The sequence below is a fragment of the Micrasema longulum genome, unplaced genomic scaffold (assembly GCF_059751315.1).
Source record: "Micrasema longulum isolate JH-2025_06_02 unplaced genomic scaffold, ASM5975131v1 h1tg001805l, whole genome shotgun sequence".
NCBI classification, from domain to species: domain Eukaryota; kingdom Metazoa; phylum Arthropoda; class Insecta; order Trichoptera; family Brachycentridae; genus Micrasema; species Micrasema longulum.
The window spans coordinates 135,727-154,430 of record NW_028278979.1 but is presented as its reverse complement, the minus strand read 5'-3'; the positions used below and the strand labels follow the sequence as shown (position 1 = coordinate 154,430).

General features: G+C 30.4%; 1 protein-coding gene and 1 long non-coding RNA gene across 4 annotated transcripts in view; one reads left to right on the top strand and one right to left on the bottom strand.

Moving 5' to 3' along the window:
- Window positions 1-202: 202 nt before the first annotated feature.
- Window positions 203-18,704, bottom strand: part of LOC148273917 (putative inorganic phosphate cotransporter) — a 33,135-nt gene continuing 14,633 nt past the window's right edge. Inside the window, exons 6-11 of one of the 2 annotated variants that reach the window (XM_088237974.1) lie at window positions 11,486-11,635; window positions 9,596-9,728; window positions 8,513-8,637; window positions 6,493-6,612; window positions 4,184-4,313; window positions 203-305 (exon numbers count right to left, since the gene is read on the bottom strand). In XM_088237974.1, the coding sequence (XP_088094100.1) occupies window positions 256-305; window positions 4,184-4,313; window positions 6,493-6,612; window positions 8,513-8,637; window positions 9,596-9,728; window positions 11,486-11,635 (708 nt within the window). In that variant the 3' untranslated portion in view covers window positions 203-255. Of the gene's footprint in view, window positions 306-4,183; window positions 4,314-6,492; window positions 6,613-8,512; window positions 8,638-9,350; window positions 9,431-9,595; window positions 9,729-11,485; window positions 11,636-18,704 lie in introns of those variants that run through there. The other variant, XM_088237975.1, reaches the window with a different exon arrangement.
- On the top strand, window positions 12,872-17,078 carry LOC148273918 (uncharacterized). 2 transcript variants are annotated; one of them, XR_015824428.1, is made up of 3 exons: window positions 12,872-13,177; window positions 14,547-14,688; window positions 15,694-17,078. It is a non-coding gene; the product is annotated as an uncharacterized LOC148273918 (long non-coding RNA). The 2 variants fall into 2 exon arrangements; XR_015824427.1 differs by having other exon boundaries at window positions 12,885-13,177; window positions 14,547-14,667.

The window sequence follows — 18,704 nt, the reverse complement described above, 5'->3', positions numbered from 1 at the left end:
ACAATTATGGGAAAAATGTTAAAACAAATTTTGCTTCCAGGTAATGGAAATTAAGTTTTTTCTGGTTTGATGAACCGTGTACGGTTTCGCATTGTAGTGTCACTTATTTGGAATCCTACAACAAAAAAACAATTTGCGTCTTAACAGCAGTAAATTTTTATATACATTTTATCAGTTTTAATAATAACTTAAAATAAAACGATTTGTGGAGTAATAATTTATTTGTTATAATGTACAATAAATACTAGATTTTTTTCATGACTTCAGTAATTGAACTTCCGTCTCTGCGTCCTTATTCTTCATTTCTGAAAAAAAATCTAAATTAGAATTTGTAGTCAAATAGTAAACAATATCTTTGTTGTTTTTTTTTTGTTGGCCTTGTGGCGTAATGGTCGGTGTTTTCGATTCCCGACATGGTTGATGAAATATTTATTTTTAAGGGTGTTTTCACACCAGAATATTTCATAGTCCCTGGACTGGTACCTGAAGCGTAAGACTGATCATCTTACCTCCATGTAACAAAAACAATCAAGATACGCTGCGATTGGTGTACCAATGCAGTGCCCTATGCACCATTAGTTGCGGAAAAGGATTGATGTTTTTTTTTTATGTGTTTTGATTGAATTAATTAAATTGCACTTTGATTTATATTTTTCTGTTATTATTGACTTGGTGTTTATTTTAAAGAACTCTATTTTAATAATAAAATCAAATTTTGGTTTGAGTATACTTGAAATAGTTTTAAGTCGACGATTTTAACAATTTTGAGTAGAGGTAAATCAGTGTACGAATATGAAAATTAATATACTTTCTATAAGTAATAAATAATCGTAACAGTAATAAATAACAAGAGTCATAAATAATTATAGTAGTAATAAATAACCGTAACAAAAAAATTAAGAACTAGTGGTAGAGTAGGGATCGAATCTCGAACCTCCTGATCTTAAATCTGCGAGACTACCACTAGAATAGAACTGATCTAACAAATGAATGATAAATAGGTAATCAAATATAATTATAAGAACATGCGCAGTATTTTGTATATTAGTTAAGGAATCGAAATAAACACATTTATGCAATGGTCTCTTCCCTTGTATAAAATCCAATCATTAATGTTTAAATCATTGATCTTGTGGTCAAATATTTCAACAAATATTAGTTAATATTTATGTAAATCTACTTACCGACCTTTCAATGTCAACCGGTTTCGAGAACACTTTTTTTTTAAAGCGACAATTTTTGGCCATTTTACTTGCGTTTTTATAGTTGACTGGGTGATTTTGCGTTTGTCTATAGTAGGTGTTAATCATAGTAGGGGTATAGTGGGATTGCCATGGTAATATTATTTAAATCAAAGTCAAATAAATACATGCGCCTAGGCGGGCTTATTGCTTAAAGAAATATCTTCTAGCCAGCCAAAAAGCAGACGTATCAAAAAAAGTTGGTCTAAATTGGTACTTGAAAAAAATCCTGTCCTGACGAAGAAAAGGGTACGTCTCAAAACCGGTAGACATAGAAAAGTCGGTAAGTGGTTCATAAGTATTTTTTAATATGTATAATAATATTTATCCTAAAGACGTATTTCGTTTTAGAGAGATTATCACATTTTAAAAGCCTATCTATAAAAAATGCAATTTTAAATGCATCAGCTTGTATTTTTTTGTAACCGGTGTAACAAACCTTTTTTTATATAATAAGAATAAAAGTTAGTAATAGTGATAATATAATTTTTATTTTATGGTTATTTATATTGAATTCAATTCAAAATGTTGCGTAATCCATAGTTCTTTGAACATAACTTCCTATCTAGATAGTTTGCCAGTTTTGTTGCGTCAAAGCGTTTTAACAAACAATTTCTTGTGATGTCAGATGGTAATGACACATTTATTACACCTCCCATGGTGAGAAAAAACAAACATGTTTGCGAAGATGACACCTAGTAGGTACAGCAAACAATAAACCTTTCAACCTTGTATACAACCTCTTAAAGGCCGGATTTACAAGCACTCACAAATGACACTTAATGTCGTCTCGAAATACCCAAACATTTGATATCGGTTCAGCCGATAATTTTTTGCGATGTATTTTTGCCAGAAGAATCATATGTAAGTAGATACTGGCCAATTTTGGTTTTGTGAGGTTGTTACGCCTGACGGGACATTTTTGGTTTGGCTACTCTGTTTTGGCCGGCACTTCTCTTTGCTTTTTCGACTGAATGTTCCGCACGCTTTTTTGAATTGACAAAAGTATTTCGCTATTTTCGACCTGAAGGTTATTAAAACTTCTCCTAAACTCGCACAATGCCGCAAACATTTCATCATCCATCACCGTTTATCATTATCCGCCGCCTCCAGACGAAATTGTGTGCCTGCAGTGTTCCTGATCACCAATTTCTCTGACAGCGTGAGCTGATTGCCGACAAGGAAGTCTCAGCACCAGATTAGTCAGTGTTATTACATTTTGATTTTCTCTGGTTTGAGTAAATCTTTAATAAATTGTTACTACTAGCTCACATTGTCGGTTTGTAGAAATTAATTTAATTGCCCGCTATTTATATTTATTTATAACGCAGAGTGAATTCTATCTACACGGATTATCCAGATATCATCATCGTTATTAATTAATACACAGGGCACTGAATTGGCACACTAATTGCTAATTATTCGTTGATGAATAAATAAATGAGAAAAAATCCGAAAAAACACAAAATCCGACAAAGGCTTTTTTTGCAAAACTTCAAACATACGGTAAAGTAGACAATGAAAGCAATAGGATAAAATTTTAAATAAAATCACGGCTTATGTAACTTAAATTTCAACCGATTTTTTCACTTTTTTGTAGAACTCCACTTAAGTCAAGATCTCAATATTCAATCGAACACTGTTTTTTGTTGTTGATAAAATTGGACAATTGTTTCGCCTTATTGGGGGGTATTTTAAAACAAATGTAAAAATTAAGTAGACTAGGGATCTTTATGCTATACAGCTAAACAAACCTAGACACTGGTGATTTTGTCGGTTTTGTATTTTTGTACGTAGACTAATCAGTGTTTGATTTAATATTAAGTTCTGAAATGAAGTATGAGTGAAACCGATAAAGAGACCGGCTAACTTTAAAATGGTTTATGTGTCGTGGGAGTATTTTTACTGTTGTTTCGGATTCAAGAGGTTATTATCTGGAAGTTTATTATTATTAATAGTCTCGTTATAATATTATTTGGTTCTGAGAATTATATAATCTTTGAATATTATTATTTAAACATTATAGTGTTAACGTCAAACGTTAGAAAATTACTGTCATGTAACGTTCTCGATCTTGAAATAATGTCGGCCTTATGGAAGAACCTTAAACTAATAGAACTTAATGTAAATCAACCATGATGTATCTCAACCAAGATGAATGAACTATTATAGTATATGGAGTTTTAGAATATGTCTTGACCATTTTTATTTTTATAAAAATGGTCAAGACATCAATAACAAATATAAATGTTTTCTGATAATAAAAAAACATGGGATTATAATTAAAAGGCAAAATTTGCGTTAAATGCTTTATACTTTCACACCTTCCCATTTTGTGCTTTTTTCGTCTGTCTTGTGTAACTAACTATATCTTTTAGCACCAGTAGGAGGCCTAATTACAGTGGTGAGCTCATCACAGAACACCAAAGCTTGAGAAAAATGACATTGATTTTTTGTGTTCTCACCGGGAATCGAACCCTGAACTCTCCGTGCGTGGGTCAAGTAACTTAGCCATTACACCACAGAGGCCACCTTTTTCTTTTTCCGTCACTCAAAAGATGTGTTTATAAAACATTCCAAATAGATACGAACCTTTTGGGAGAGCAGCTTTTTATGAGACATTATTCACATTTAAATCACGGTTAAAATTTTATTTAAATATAAGAATATTTATTTTCCTTTCCTACTATCCTTCCCACTTATAAATATTTTTCTTCTCAATCAATTTTGTTGATTTTACCTCATACTTTTTTTTCTTTACTTAATTTTTGCCCATCTTTTCAAAAAAAAAAAAAATATCCTTACCATAGAATATTATTAAATAACCGTTGTTCTTATTTCATATCACCATGAATTGACTTAAATTCGTCTGTTTTTTAGCAGAGATAGTTATTGGAACTTATCAAAACCATATTCAAAAAAATATGAAAAATATTTATTACCTATTTCTTCTTCAGGTGTATTGTTCCAGGGCTGTTCAACGCTGGTTCCAAATATTAAATAGATCACAGTACATCCATTCATAATAACGCATATCATTATGAATACTATCCTCCATTGGGTAATATCGGTCTGAAAGAAAAAATCATCAGAAGAAAAAGCATTACGAACTAACTAAGTTTTATTTTGTTGAAAATGTAGATGTAGATGCCTAGACATCTATATTGCCTTCTTTAAAATGTTCTTCATCTCTGTTGTAATATGTTAAAAAAATTATCGAAAAAAAAAGATTAAAACAATTAGGGGAATTCAAGTTTTAATTGAAAAATATATATTATTATAACACCTTATTCCTAATGCACGGTGTTAAGTTTTGAGATCACAGAAAATTTTAGATTTTCATAAAAACTAAATAGTTTTTAATTTTTCGGCAAAACGAAATAGTTTTAAAAAATATTTACAAATTTATCCACTGAAAAGCTAATTATATTGGTGTATATATCCAATGAAAACATAAATATTCAAGAAAACCTGCGCCCTAAAGGTTAAGTACAGTTTAAAAATTTAAAAAAATAGTTTTAGAGTGTTCGTCAAAATAAACTAAATTTGTTCTTGAAAAAAGTGAGCTTTAATTTTTTGACCTAAATGAGTTGCAACAGAGAGGGAAAACATTTTTGAGTAGGGAATGTGGAAGTCTAGGCATTCACAGGGCTTATGAACGGTCATTGGCTAGTTTAAGTGGCATCTTTACGCACTGTGTAACATTTACTTTTCTGCCTATGTTCAAACATCTACATTTCCTCAACTCTTCCATCTGTTGACTTTTGTGATGTAAAAGACCTGAAACTTCATTATGTGGGTGAGATTCATCCTGCTGAACCAATTCACCGTCTAGTCAACACTTGAAAACGATTTTCCAACTTTTATACTTCTTCTTTTACCAGTTAGTTAATTTAACAATGTTTTGAAATTTGTTTTGTTTTACTTGAGTCAACAGATGGAAGAATTGAGAAGCTGTGGGTGTTTAAAAATAGACAGAATGCTAAATGTTGCATATTGTGTAAAGTGGCCACTTAAATCAGCCAATGACAGATCATAAGCCATGTGAATGCATAGACTTTTATATTCCCTTCTCAAAAATGTTTTTCCCTCTCTGTTGCAATGAATTCAGATCTAAATAACTTTCTAGGGAAGAAATTCAGCCAGTTTTTCTCTCTGTTGCAACGAATTCAGATCTAAATATATCTAAGTATTCCAGTTAAACATATTAATTATACATGCTTAAATAAATATTTTATTTTACACACATTAGAAACTAGAAAAAAATTAAATGATTTGTTATTTTTATTTAAAATATTAAATTCAATGTTTGACTGTTCCGAACTGTTAAAACTAATTAACTTGCGAGTGCCCGGCCGAATTACTTGATTTAATAAACTCTTCTATATAAATGTATCTACAACTAACTATAGTGCACACTCGTCTATAAGGAGAATTTGTGTGTTTGCAAATGAATACGCAAATGATAAAGATATATTTAATACAACACATTTTTATTTTAAATGGCAGTGTATCAATTAATTATCTCCAAATTTAAATACTTTAATAGTACTATGTTGTTTTATATTGCTTACCTTTTTTTTAAAAAATAAAAAATTTTAAAAAAAAATTTTAAAAAATAAAAATTTTAAAAAATTTAAAAAATAAAATAAATAAAATAATTGAAATAAATGAAATAAATGAAATAAATGAAATAAATGAAATAAATGAAATAAATGAAATAAATGAAATAAATGAAATAAATGAAATAAATGAAATAAATGAAATAAATGAAATAAATGAAATAAATGAAATAAATGAAATAAATGAAATAAATGAAATAAATGAAATAAATGAAATAAATGAAATAAATGAAATAAATGAAATAAATGAAATAAATGAAATAAATGAAATAAATGAAATAAATGAAATAAATGAAATAAATGAAATAAATGAAATAAATGAAATAAATGAAATAAATGAAATAAATGAAATAAATGAAATAAATGAAATAAATTAAATAAATAAAATAAATGAAATAAATGAAATAAATGAAATAAATGTAATAAATAAAATAAATTAATTAATAACTAATATGGTCCAATGATCCTCAATCATATAAATTAAAGCCTGAAATATTATCCTGTCAAATACTGACATAATCAATGAGATGTATGCATGTGGCCTTCCTCAAAATTTAAATTCTATTTTTAAAAGTATTAATGGTAGTAGATTGCAGTTAGTAATAACATTTATTTTCAAAAGTCCTTACGGGATCTTTTAGGATGTATCCAACAGAAAGTGGAGCTAAAGTACCAACTGCATTTGCTGCTGCATTTGTAATTCCCATCATGGCCCCTGCGAAATTTGGTGCCAAATCCACGTGGTTCAACTGAAATTAAATACACGAATCAAATCAATGTAAACTCACCATAGAATGTTAGTAAATGTTATTGCGTAACCGATAACGATATAAGCCCATATAAAAACCTCTAAAGGGTAAAATTAGAGAAAACAAGTTTAAAATTAGAGAAAACAAGTTTAAAATGCAGTTGGTTGGATTTTTTACAAATAATAATTGAGTCCTTAAATATTCTCAACAAAAAAAATTACTGTGAATCCTCTCCGTAAGGGAATATGACATGTTTTATTTAATCGGGTTGAGGTCCCGTGGCTAGTTTTGCCGAATCACGGGTCAGAGGTGAACGAGTCAACCACTACACTGTTGTATAGTAGTTTCTAGCATGTATGTTGCTTGCTAGCGTTGTTTTTTATTATGATGATAGGTATTGACAAAATTGAGGTTTTCAAAATCTAGGTCTATAGCTACACTTTTGTTATGAATTTAGTATATCGTGATATTGATAAGTATTTTTGTGGATATTTGTTTTTGATTTCATTTTATTTTTTCATTTGTACATGTATATTTGCTGTATTACTGTTGACATCCCATATAAATTACATTAAAAATATATAAAATATGTTTAACTGTATCGACAAATATGTTTTTTTATTAAATCGACAAAATGTAAACATTCCATAGTTCGTATCTAATAAAACATTGAAATTTCTAAATAGGCATTTGTATTTAAAGACGTACTTACTCCAAAGGTTTGAATGAATGAATGAAGTGAATCAAAGAAATTAATAACTGTAAAAACCAAATATTTAGATCACGAAGACTAAAAAGTATGTAGATAGTATTTAAAGTTTTTCACATTCACACAAACGAGTACTTTCTTAAATTTGTATTGAGTTTTAGCATCGGGTTGTACCTACAATCTAGTAGTTTTTAAAATGAAGATTATCTGATATCGTCCATTATCAACAACTATAAAACATATAACAGAGAGCCTGAAGAAGCCAGTATTCTTTTGAACAATTATTTGATTCCCGCCAAACTGCAAAAGCAGTTTTTTTGCAGGAATTTCTCTCTTTCGATATTTTGGTAACACAATGTAATAATGTTAAAATAAAAATATATAAAAATCTTAAATATATAAATAAAACAAGTTTAAAAAATTAAATACGTAAATGAAGTATTTTTGATACCGAAATATACAAAAAAATACTTAAAAAACTCTTTTTTTTAACACTGTTTTAAATTGTTTGGTTTCCCTTATTCTTTTTTTACTCAATAAACTAAGAATTTAAGAAAAAGATTTTTAAAACAAATTTTAATTTGTTTTCATTTATTTCAGTATTTTTTATTTTGTCCGGAAGTCTATTTACTATGCGTGGGAGTATAAACGCCCTTTCGTTACCTGTACATGAGAGAGTATGGATACTACCCATTGCACTATCCAACATTGTTCCCTTTAGGTATGTTTGGTATCACAAGTTTTCTGGCCAGAAGGAGCATTGCCTTGTTTATGATGGGCTTTAAACTTCTGAATGGGTCAATTTACAATCCCAACATTTTGGAGCACGTAAAATTATGTGTACCGAGCAACTATTTAGTACCGAGCATCCAGCTAGGCATTACAGACCACATGTTCTTTCTGAATGCAGGACGAATTTACCGTTGATGATTCCTGTGGGGAGAATGATTGGTCTGTTGAACAGCCTACCGAGAGAGATGAATCTTCTCCATACTGAAATTACTAGCTTTAGACTCTTCCTCTCTATGTATCATAATGTGTATTAGTGACTTATTCGTCATTGTTTGTTATATGTTAGACTTTAATCTATTTAACTTTTTTTTAAACATTATCCAATAATATAATTGATTTAAATTGTAATTGGGAGTAGTGCTTTAGTGTATAATTAAATAAAAATATTTTTTAGATTACCAAATGTCCAACGTTGAGAGCTGCACAAAGTCCCGTTGCGATTGTAAGGATAGTTATGGAGAGAGCGAGTTGATCGACTGGTACATATGACATGATAAGGATTCCAAATCCTAAGCCAGTACAAGCTGAAATAAAAAATAAAAAATTAGTTGCAGAGTTAAAATGTAATTTTTTGTTACCTACTTTAACACGTTTTGCTTTACTAATTTTCTCATTAGACGTGGATGTATTTTATTTGTAAATGCTTTTCTTTTTTTTCTTATTTTGTGAAGCAATGAAATGAAAGTGAAAATCCAAGACAAGTCATTCCATGAATGCTTGTATACACCACTTCACGAGATCTCTCACAGATTCTTCCAGAAGAATAGTTTAGAAGTTGAAATTACGAACGCTCGAAAAGTTTTCTCAGAGTATATTTTTACAATAGTTACTTTTGTATGTTAATGACGTTTCTTATATTTATTAAACTCTAAATTATACAAATAAATTATAAATGCGTATGTGTTAAATTGATGATATATTACAATTTAAAATTTATGAGACTTGAATTGTATATTATTCAATACCAAAATAGATTAATCGAATGAATTTGAGGAGAATGCTACCCCACGAGGTTTGATTATAATTAAACGTAGTTAAGCAAAAGCAGCTAGCCATAGAAAAGTGAAACTGAGATAATAGTATTTTTGTGAAAGGACTGAATAATCAAGTCTACACAACAGTTGGAATGTTTTTGACTTTAACAAATGATAAACAATGAAAGCATTAGTTTTTTTATATGACAAACATTTGGACTATAAAAACTATTTGGACTTCGTGAAAATTTTATTTCCCTCACCGTCAGCGAAACCGCACATGTTTTCGTACCTTTGCTATTTTTTTTATTTCGTCTGTTAACACGTCGATGGTTTCCGTTTTACCCGGCAGTGTTGTCAGAAGTAAATTTACTTAACAGGTTAAAAAAAAAATTGCATGGTACCTGCTTAGCTAATAAATAAACGAATCATTTTCACCAGATTTTATATAAGATGCAAATACATTTCAATTGGGTATCTTATGTTTTTATATACTTTTTGTGCTTACCAATGATATTTGCTGCCTTCCTCGTATTTGATATGGAAATCAGCTTCTTATTGATTACTAAATCAGATATGTAACTTAGAACAAAGCTGAAGATGAACATGGCAAGGTATGGTAGGCTGGAATAGAGTCCACTCTAAAACATTTAAAAACAACATATTTAGACGAAATCGTGTTTTATTAGTCTTTTTGCTAATACATTATTAACACTGAAAGTGTTAACATTGTGGCCAAACATTTTATTCGATACATTTTATTGACCATAGGCAGAATGATGAATATCACACAGTATGTCATATTTTTTTTGCATAAAAAACACAATTTCGCAAATGTCCGAAATTCAAGTTCTCTCCGGAAATTCAGGATCCATAGGTTTCAGGAGAGAGTCGAAAAAATAAAGAACTTCCTGGTTTTTGCAGTCCAACCATGGCTAAATTCACCAGTAAAACTTGAGTGGTTGGACTTCTTGAGATCCCCATGGAGCACGCTCTTAATCCACAATTCGTCTTTCTTCTCTAATTAATATAGTGTCCATGCGGTTCGACTGGAATCATCTCCCATCCACTATCAAAGACGTTTCTACAGCAATTCTGTTTAAATCACGTCATAAGAAACATCTACTTTTTCTTCGATAATCCATCCTCTCTTTCCTCTTTCCTCTTTCCTCTTTCCTCTTTCCTCTTTCCTCTTTCCTCTTTCCTCTTTCCTCTTTCCTCTTTCCTCTTTCCTCTTTCCTCTTTCCTCTTTCCTTTTTCCTCTTTCCTCTTTTCTCTTTCCCTTTTCCTCTTTATTTCCCATCAGGTACTTGTATCGATTTGAGGTAATTTGTGTACAAATGCTGTTATTTCTGTTTTTGTATATCTTAAGTATTTTAATTTATTTTCTATTGAGTGCGTTTTGAAGCTTGAATTATATAAATAAGACTTTTCTTTTATTAGTTGGTCTGAAAAAAATGTCATTTGAAAATTAGTCCTCCATTGTTCAATTGATGTTATGTACAAAAAGTTAAATAAATAAATTATTACAGTGAAAGCACTCCATCCACACCCGCAAACCGTTTTAAAGATCTTAGATCTTTCTATCAGTTTCGCTCATACCAAAAAGCTATGTTTTATTGTCGATAAGCGACTTACACTTTTAAAATGTTCAACCTCATAAACAGCGATTCTAATTAAATTTAACTTTACTGGTTTCATTGCCCCTTTCCACTGTGAGTTTGGCAAATTATTTGGAGGGCATATGTCAGATATAGTTATTCTTTCTGATGACCATATTGCAAACACAAATGAATGCCAAAACTGCGTTACTAGTATTTATTTCGGTTGCAAAAGTCTGTTTCCATTTTATTTATTGTCGTATGTATTTAATATTATCAATTAAGGTTGATACAAATTTTTTTATTACTTAACTTTGACGCCCTGCAAGATTAATTCCATAATCATGCTTTTTTCAATTTAATCATGTCACACTAAATAAATGGTCAGTAGGTGCAACGTATGACAATTCGATTAAAACATTATTGAATTCGATTAAAACGATCACAACGCATATTAATATATTTTTTACACTCAATATATTTTGTCATTTAAAAAAAAAGTTACTTGTGTTTTTATAACTTACCCAAATATTCATATTTTTATGGGCAACTTTCAAAGAGTTGTGAATAACTCGCTATTAAAAAATGTTATTGAAGTTGAAGTAGAGTGGGATTCAAACCTCGGACCTCTGATCCGTGAGTCCGCAACACTAGCCACTGCATAGCAACCCAATTCAGAGTAAGGTCTCATAAATCAAAGTTATTTAAGGTATTTAGTGGCGGGTTTTCTATGCTTTCTTATATTTTCGTTAAGGGTCCTACATTTTTGTTAGTTAAGTTTTTCTTGAAGGTCTTACGTTTTCTGAGCTAACTCCTAGAACCAGCCTCAGGAAGCTAGGAGTCTCCAGCAACATCGTCAGGTAGCCCCAGTTACATCCTGTGTGGACGATGAGAAGAGCCAAAAAAGGTTTGGAGGTGAACATCGCCTTCCAAGGAGTTTTTCTGGTCTGAAATCAATATTTTTATTTAATACAAATTTAAATAAGATATTACTCAAACTTGTGTATCTTAACAATAACATAATATTAAATTGTGTTTATAAACAGTCAGTTTTGTAGACTAGGACTGGATTCAACTCCCTAGAGGGCCGTTAACATTTAAATATTTCAACAGAGATGAATAACGTTTTAGAGAATGTAATATAGAAATCTAGGCATCTACAGGGCTTGTGACCTGTCATTGGCTAGTTTAAGTGGCCACTTTACACACTGTTTAACATTCACTATTCTCTCCATATTTGAGCAGTTTTATTCCTTCAATTCTTTCAACTGTTGATGATTGTGAAGTTAAAGAGCTGAAACTTTTATTTATGCGGGTGATATTCATCTAATTGAATAATTTTAACTACATACTAGGCAACGCCTGAATTTTTTATTTTTTTAAATTTTATACTTCTTCATGGAGCTTGTGGCCACTTAAACCAGCCAATGACAGGTCATAAGCCCTGTAGATACCGAGAACTCTATATTACCCTATCTAAAATCTCTGTTGTAATATGTTAAGTTCGAGTATGTCCAAATCTTTTTAGGCAACTTTTAAACTTTACTTTTCAGGAATTTGTCGAGACTGATGTAAATTTCAACACTTCAAAAACATATTTCTTTAAATGTTCAATAAAATACGGGAGTCCATTTTTCTACCGTTGTGAAGAAATTATAGCAATAAGCTATTTTATGCGTCAATAAAATACCGAAGTCCACTTTCGTCATTTACATGTTTTTTTAAATTGAAATAAAGATTTGAAGTCCACTTAGCTTAAATACAGAAAACATCAGTAGCCCCAGCAGTGGTATTCTGATCACTCTCGACACCCACGAGATGATCTCGACTTTCGGACGAGAATATAACGTGGTGTAATTTAGGGATTTTTATTTTTTGAACGCGGTTAAACTTGGTATTCTATATGGCAATTCTGATGATTACATGTCAAATTACGTAAATGAATTCGAACACATAAAACCAAAAATAATGATTCTCAATAGAAACATTATTGTGACCTTAAGAATGACCCAAAATACTTAATTATGTTGAATTTACCAAACCTCAATCGTTATTTCTCGTTATTTAGAAGGTTTTATAATTGACGTTTCATAGTTCGATATCTACCCGCAACAGCGTGAGTGGCGAAAATGAGAAAAAATACTCGTGCGCATGCGTCACTGACGAGATGAATATACCTATTACAAAATATAACGCTTTTGCTATCCTGATGAAAATTTATAACGTTTGCCATGTGGGGTATTTATTTTTTCTACACGCCAAACTGTACTTTTTATATTGCAACAATGCAAAACATAAACAAACATACAGTGACAGTTCAACTACTTTTGTAAATGATAAGTATGCCCCGGATCTACATGTCCTTAGGGATTTTGTTTATTTTTATAGAACCTCTGTGAAATACATACTGTACTCTATAGAAACTTGCATACGAACCACAGCGTCCCTAAATGTACATCTTGCGCGACAACAGGAATCATCATTTGAAGGTATGTTTATCTAATTCGGTATTTTAATCAAACTTATATACTGTGTACGGTTTAAACCTACCTTACGAGTTTTTTCTCAAGTTGTTAATCATTATAATATTTATAAATTGTAAAAGGTTAAGAATAAGCTAGTGTTAGTAAAAAATAAACAAACCACCAAGCCGTTTTCCCCGGGACGGCCAGAGGATATACAACACACATGCGTTTGCAGTCATACAAAATCTCATGCATGTGTGCTGATTTTTTCAACTTTTGAAGTATTACCATATCCGCAGTGGTACTGCAATACCGCTACTGCGAACTGTTAGTTTTAATTGTTGATATTCGTAATGTAAATAATTATTATGTATGTAAATACATATCGTTTCAGCGGTATTTTTGTTTGGTTAAAATCGCAAGTAATATATTAACAGCTTTTATGTTCCCATTTAATTTTTTTTTTGATAATTAGGCTTCCCGCCCACTAGGCAGCCTGGCTGCCGCAGTCAAAATTTTGCGCAGCCAGTTAAAGCAGCCAGCCTGACGGCCAGTCCAAATAAAATGGATGTGGAAGATGTTTTTGTTTACATTTTATCTCGTAAGAAACGCAAACCAAAAAGAAGATATTGAATTCATCCTTTACTTGAAAGGGTTCATTTCAAAATTATTTTATGGATCTTCTGTATCGAAAGTCATTGCAAATTCGTTTCATAAAATACTTCTGGCTGCTACGACAAGTGCGTGGAGACTGAGGCAGTCACATACATTTGCTTTGTCTCGTTCTGGCTGCAGTGCACGTCAAACGCGTTATAATGGCTGCCGCAGCCAGGAATTCTTGGCTATTATTAGTGGTTTAGTGGTGGTATTTCAATTTGATTTATTCATATAGAACATCTTAATTCACACATATAGAAATAATGAAAATAAAAAGGTAAAATTAGGTTATTTATAAAAATAACACAGGTATACATAATATCCAGAAAATAATATTTTAAAAAAGTAAGAGAATCTTGTAACGACAAACTCCCTCAGAGACGTGAAAAATTACAAATGTTTATTAAGAAACAATGAAAGACAATTGGACATGCATACACATAAGATATTTAATTTTGCTAAACCCATCACCTTTATAATAGCTCACAGCATGTGTTATAAAAAGGATACAATATTATTAAGGTTATTGTAATATAATACAATTTATGTTATGAATAGTGGTGTTTAAATATACCTTTGTACTAAAACAAATATTATATCAATATTAATAATAATAGTAGTAAATAGTAAGCTCTATAAATGTCTAGACTTTTAATGATATTATCTTCTAAAAAAAATCTCATTCTCTTTTAGAACATCTGTAAATAATTTGACCTTTATAAGTGTATTTTTTCAGATTATATTAAACCAGGAAAGCGGATCCTTCGAAGGGACGATATCGATTGGCTATTTAAATTTATGCTGTAATGGAATATATGGATATCAAACTATAGGATATATTCGTCATCTGCTTGGAGGTGGGACACGTTGTTTATTAAGTAATTCAAGTTTTTTTTGCACTCTTGAAAATTCTCATTTTAAATTGTAATTTACTAAAAAATGAAAGATAAGTGGTACTTAAATTCATAAATCTGAAATAATCAGTAGCAAGATTCGTCGCTACACCTTTATGACTGATATCTTTATTATAAAGATAAATCTAAATAAAAAAGGATACAATACTTCAGTTATTATTATATAAATTGTAATATATATATTTTTATAGTTAAGATACCAGTCTGGGTATTAAAGATGTTGTAAAAACAATGAAATATCACTACCTACACAGTTATTATACATTTGTATATTTAAATATCAATCATCATTTATTTCCATATTAAACTATTTATTAGATTTGCTTTAAATAATACCCAATTTGTTATTTTTTCAAATGTTTTTTTATTACCAAACAGATTAAGAGCCAAAGTACATAAGAATTTTTAAAAAATAAAGTAAGTACTATTAAAATATCTTGTATTAGTTTAAAATTCATATTATATTAAATATTTTCTCTACAGCTCACGTTGGCATGTCCTAACAAAAGGAAATTTGGAAAATACAAAGTTATACCATTACATATGACATCGCTTATATCATTTTGAATATTTAGAATTAATCAGCTTACACATATTTGAATTGCAATATCATAATCACAATACCCACAGACAAATTTAAAAATATTACCTTTACTGCATAATAATTTGCTCTGAGAAATAAAACATATAAATCACAAAATATAGCCTTCAAAGTTTTCTTTTTAAAAGGTTTAACAATATGCGGAATAATTAAGGTGTTTGATTTTTGCGTGTACCGATGAACTTTAGTACAATATACAAAAATATGTATATTGGCAGGTTTATTGCAATACCTGATGAATAACTTCCAACTAACCTAAATAAGATATATTTTACCATTTTAAGTGCTTATTTTAGTATGTCATTTTGTAATAAATGTAATTAAAAATGTATTGTAAATTATATAATTTTTTGTTTTTTTATTTTTAGCAAAGAGGAAATATCGAATGTTGCAATTTGGTGTCAATTTTTAACACCTTTATGATCATCTGAGAAAATGGGAGTAAATATGTGGCAGAGCAGAAAAGCGGACTACAGAAATGAGTCTACAACAACTTCATCAAACACTCAAACCTTTTCTCACAAATGTAGAGCATTAGCTAAATTCTAGTTAGTTTTTTGTAGTTTTTTTTATTATTTTATACCTAAAAACTTATAAACTACAGTGCAAGTACTGTTATTGAAAAAATATTTTGGTGTTTTAGTTTCCTTTTCACACGTAATTAAAATATAGTCATATCTCACACATAAATATTTGAACACATATTCTAAATATAAGGAACCTTAATGTGATCACTTTCACCGGGAGAAATAAGGGCTCTGGCCAAGAATTGTATTTACTTTAGTTTTAGTTAGTTAGTTTTACGAAAACAGTACATTTGAAATTATTTTTATTTATATTACCTTTTGTTACAAGAAAATGTATTCTCACATCCTCTCAACGCGTTTGCTTATCATGCAAGAGGTCTCAGGTTCAGTTCCTGACATGGTAGACATGAAATATTTATTTTAAAAGGTGATTTTACAGTACAATATTTCATAGTCCCTTGACTGGCACCCCAAGCGTACGATTGATCATTTTTTCTTTAAGTAACAAAAAGATCAAGATACGCTGCGATTGGTGTACCAATGCAGTGCCCTATGCAATTAGGTGCGGAATTGAAATGATGATGATGATTACCTGCATTTATTTATTCTACGGTATAAAAATTCACTATATATTTTTTTTAAAGAGATTTGTGTTCTTATGATTTACTTAAACATTTAATTTTGAGGGCCATTTTCGACGAGTTGTAAATAACTCTCTATTAGAAAATAGGAATCAAGTTGGGATGGAATGGGATTCTAACCACGGACCTTTGAGCCGTGAGTCCATGACGATAGTCATAGGACCACAACCCGATTTAACTCAATTGATTCACAGTTTACATATTAATGTACTGATTTTTTTTAGGCTGTTGCCGTGTTATGCCATAATAATAAGCATAGGGGAAAAAATCTAGTGAAATTAAAATAACAATATTAAAGTCCAAATAAAATGTTAAATACACATAAAAATTATAAAAAGTTACAAAAATTAAATTTAGTCGATTAAAAAAAAGTTTTTTTTTTTAACTTTATTAATTATTTGTGCATGTTGTATTCACATTTAATTCATGAAAAATTTCTAAACATAACAAATTGTGATATTATACCAATTTATTGTATTGTTCATTATTTGTAAGCCATAAAAAATAAAATAAAAACAATCTTAAATGTTAATATGCATATTCAACATAACATTTAAAAAAAAAATAATACAGACTTTATGGATATGGTACCATAGTGAAAATAAATAAAACAATGTTATGAGTACGTCCAAATACTTGCGGACTGGCTGGATTTCCTCCCTAGGGAGAAATAATTTAATAAAATTCAATTTGTTGCAACAGAGAGGGAAAACATTTTTGAGAAGGGAATATGGAAGTCTAGGCATTTACAGAGCTTATGACCTGTCATTCATATCATCCGGCTGAAATCACCTACTAGGCAACACCTAAAAAAACAATTTTCCAATTCTTATACTTCTTCTTTTACCAGTTAGTTAATTCAACAATGTTTTGAGTATGTCCAAATTTTGCGGACTGACTGGATTTCCTACCTAGGGAGTTATTCCAATATAAATTTGTTGCTGGATGGATGAATCTCACCCACATGATAAAGGTTTCAGCTCTTTTACTTCACAAAAGTCAACAGATGGAAGAGTTGAGGAAATTTGGATGTTTAAACACAATAAGTAAAGTGGCCGCTTAAACCAGCCAATGACAGGTCATAAGCCCTGTAAATGCCCATACTTCCATATTCCCTTCTCAAAAATGTTTTCCCTCTCTGTTGCAACAAATTTAGAATAAATTGATTAAATATATTATGCTCTATTATTCCTTTATGGCAACCAACAATGAACTCAAATTCTGGGAAACATAATATTACATACCCTTTGTCCGTGTCCAAGCTGACAAAGGAAACAGACCTGTTTGAAAAATGAAAGCAGAGCCCTGGACGAGCGTTTTCGGCTTTACTGCAACTCTTATGTAAATTCTGGAAAAGGAAATTGGGTAGAGATATGTCTGCCTTGTAAGGTAGTAGTCGGAGCGTTCGCCGACCGTGCTTGAGGTCTCAAGTTCGATTCCTGGCAGGATCAACAGAAAATATTTATTCTTGAGGTTCACTGCAATGTTTCAGTCCCTGGAATAGCACCTGAAGTGTAAGATTGATCACCTTACCTTCATGTAACTGATGATGAAATATGCTGCATTTGATGCGCCACACGGTGAGGATAGGGAAATGATGAGATACCTTACACAACCTTAATGAAAATAATTAGTTACTTTATATTTTCGTTTGACACCTTTTAGTAATTGAGAATGTCAGAAGAATAAGTATATTTCAACAATATGGGATCAAACAAACAGATCTTGCACAGGTTCATTTTGTACTCACACATTCAGAGATTGTGACATCAAATCTGAAAATAAGGATTTAAAATTTATATGCATTTTGATTTGATATTTATACCTTACAGCTACAATTGTAATTTGAGCAAAAATTGTTCTTGCATGTAATTGTTCTTCCTTACATTAACTGCGTATTTCATTTACCAGTTGTTGCAATTAAGCATTCATTTGACAGAGGTTGTGAGTGATATTCAATTAACTCATTAACATCTTCATTGTTGAAGTCCTATACTATATCATCTGTGATAGTTTCCAGAGTTTCTTCAAAATTCATAAAATCCATCGTTTGCGGGCATAATTGTTTACAGGAACCTTTCATTTTTTATTTCAGCCCACAAGTATCCAATATTGCTTATTGCGTTCCATATATTATAATTCTACTGAAATTGTCTTAATGTAGGCACACCTTCCTTGTCAGTTTCCTTAATGACCTGATTCATTATTTTC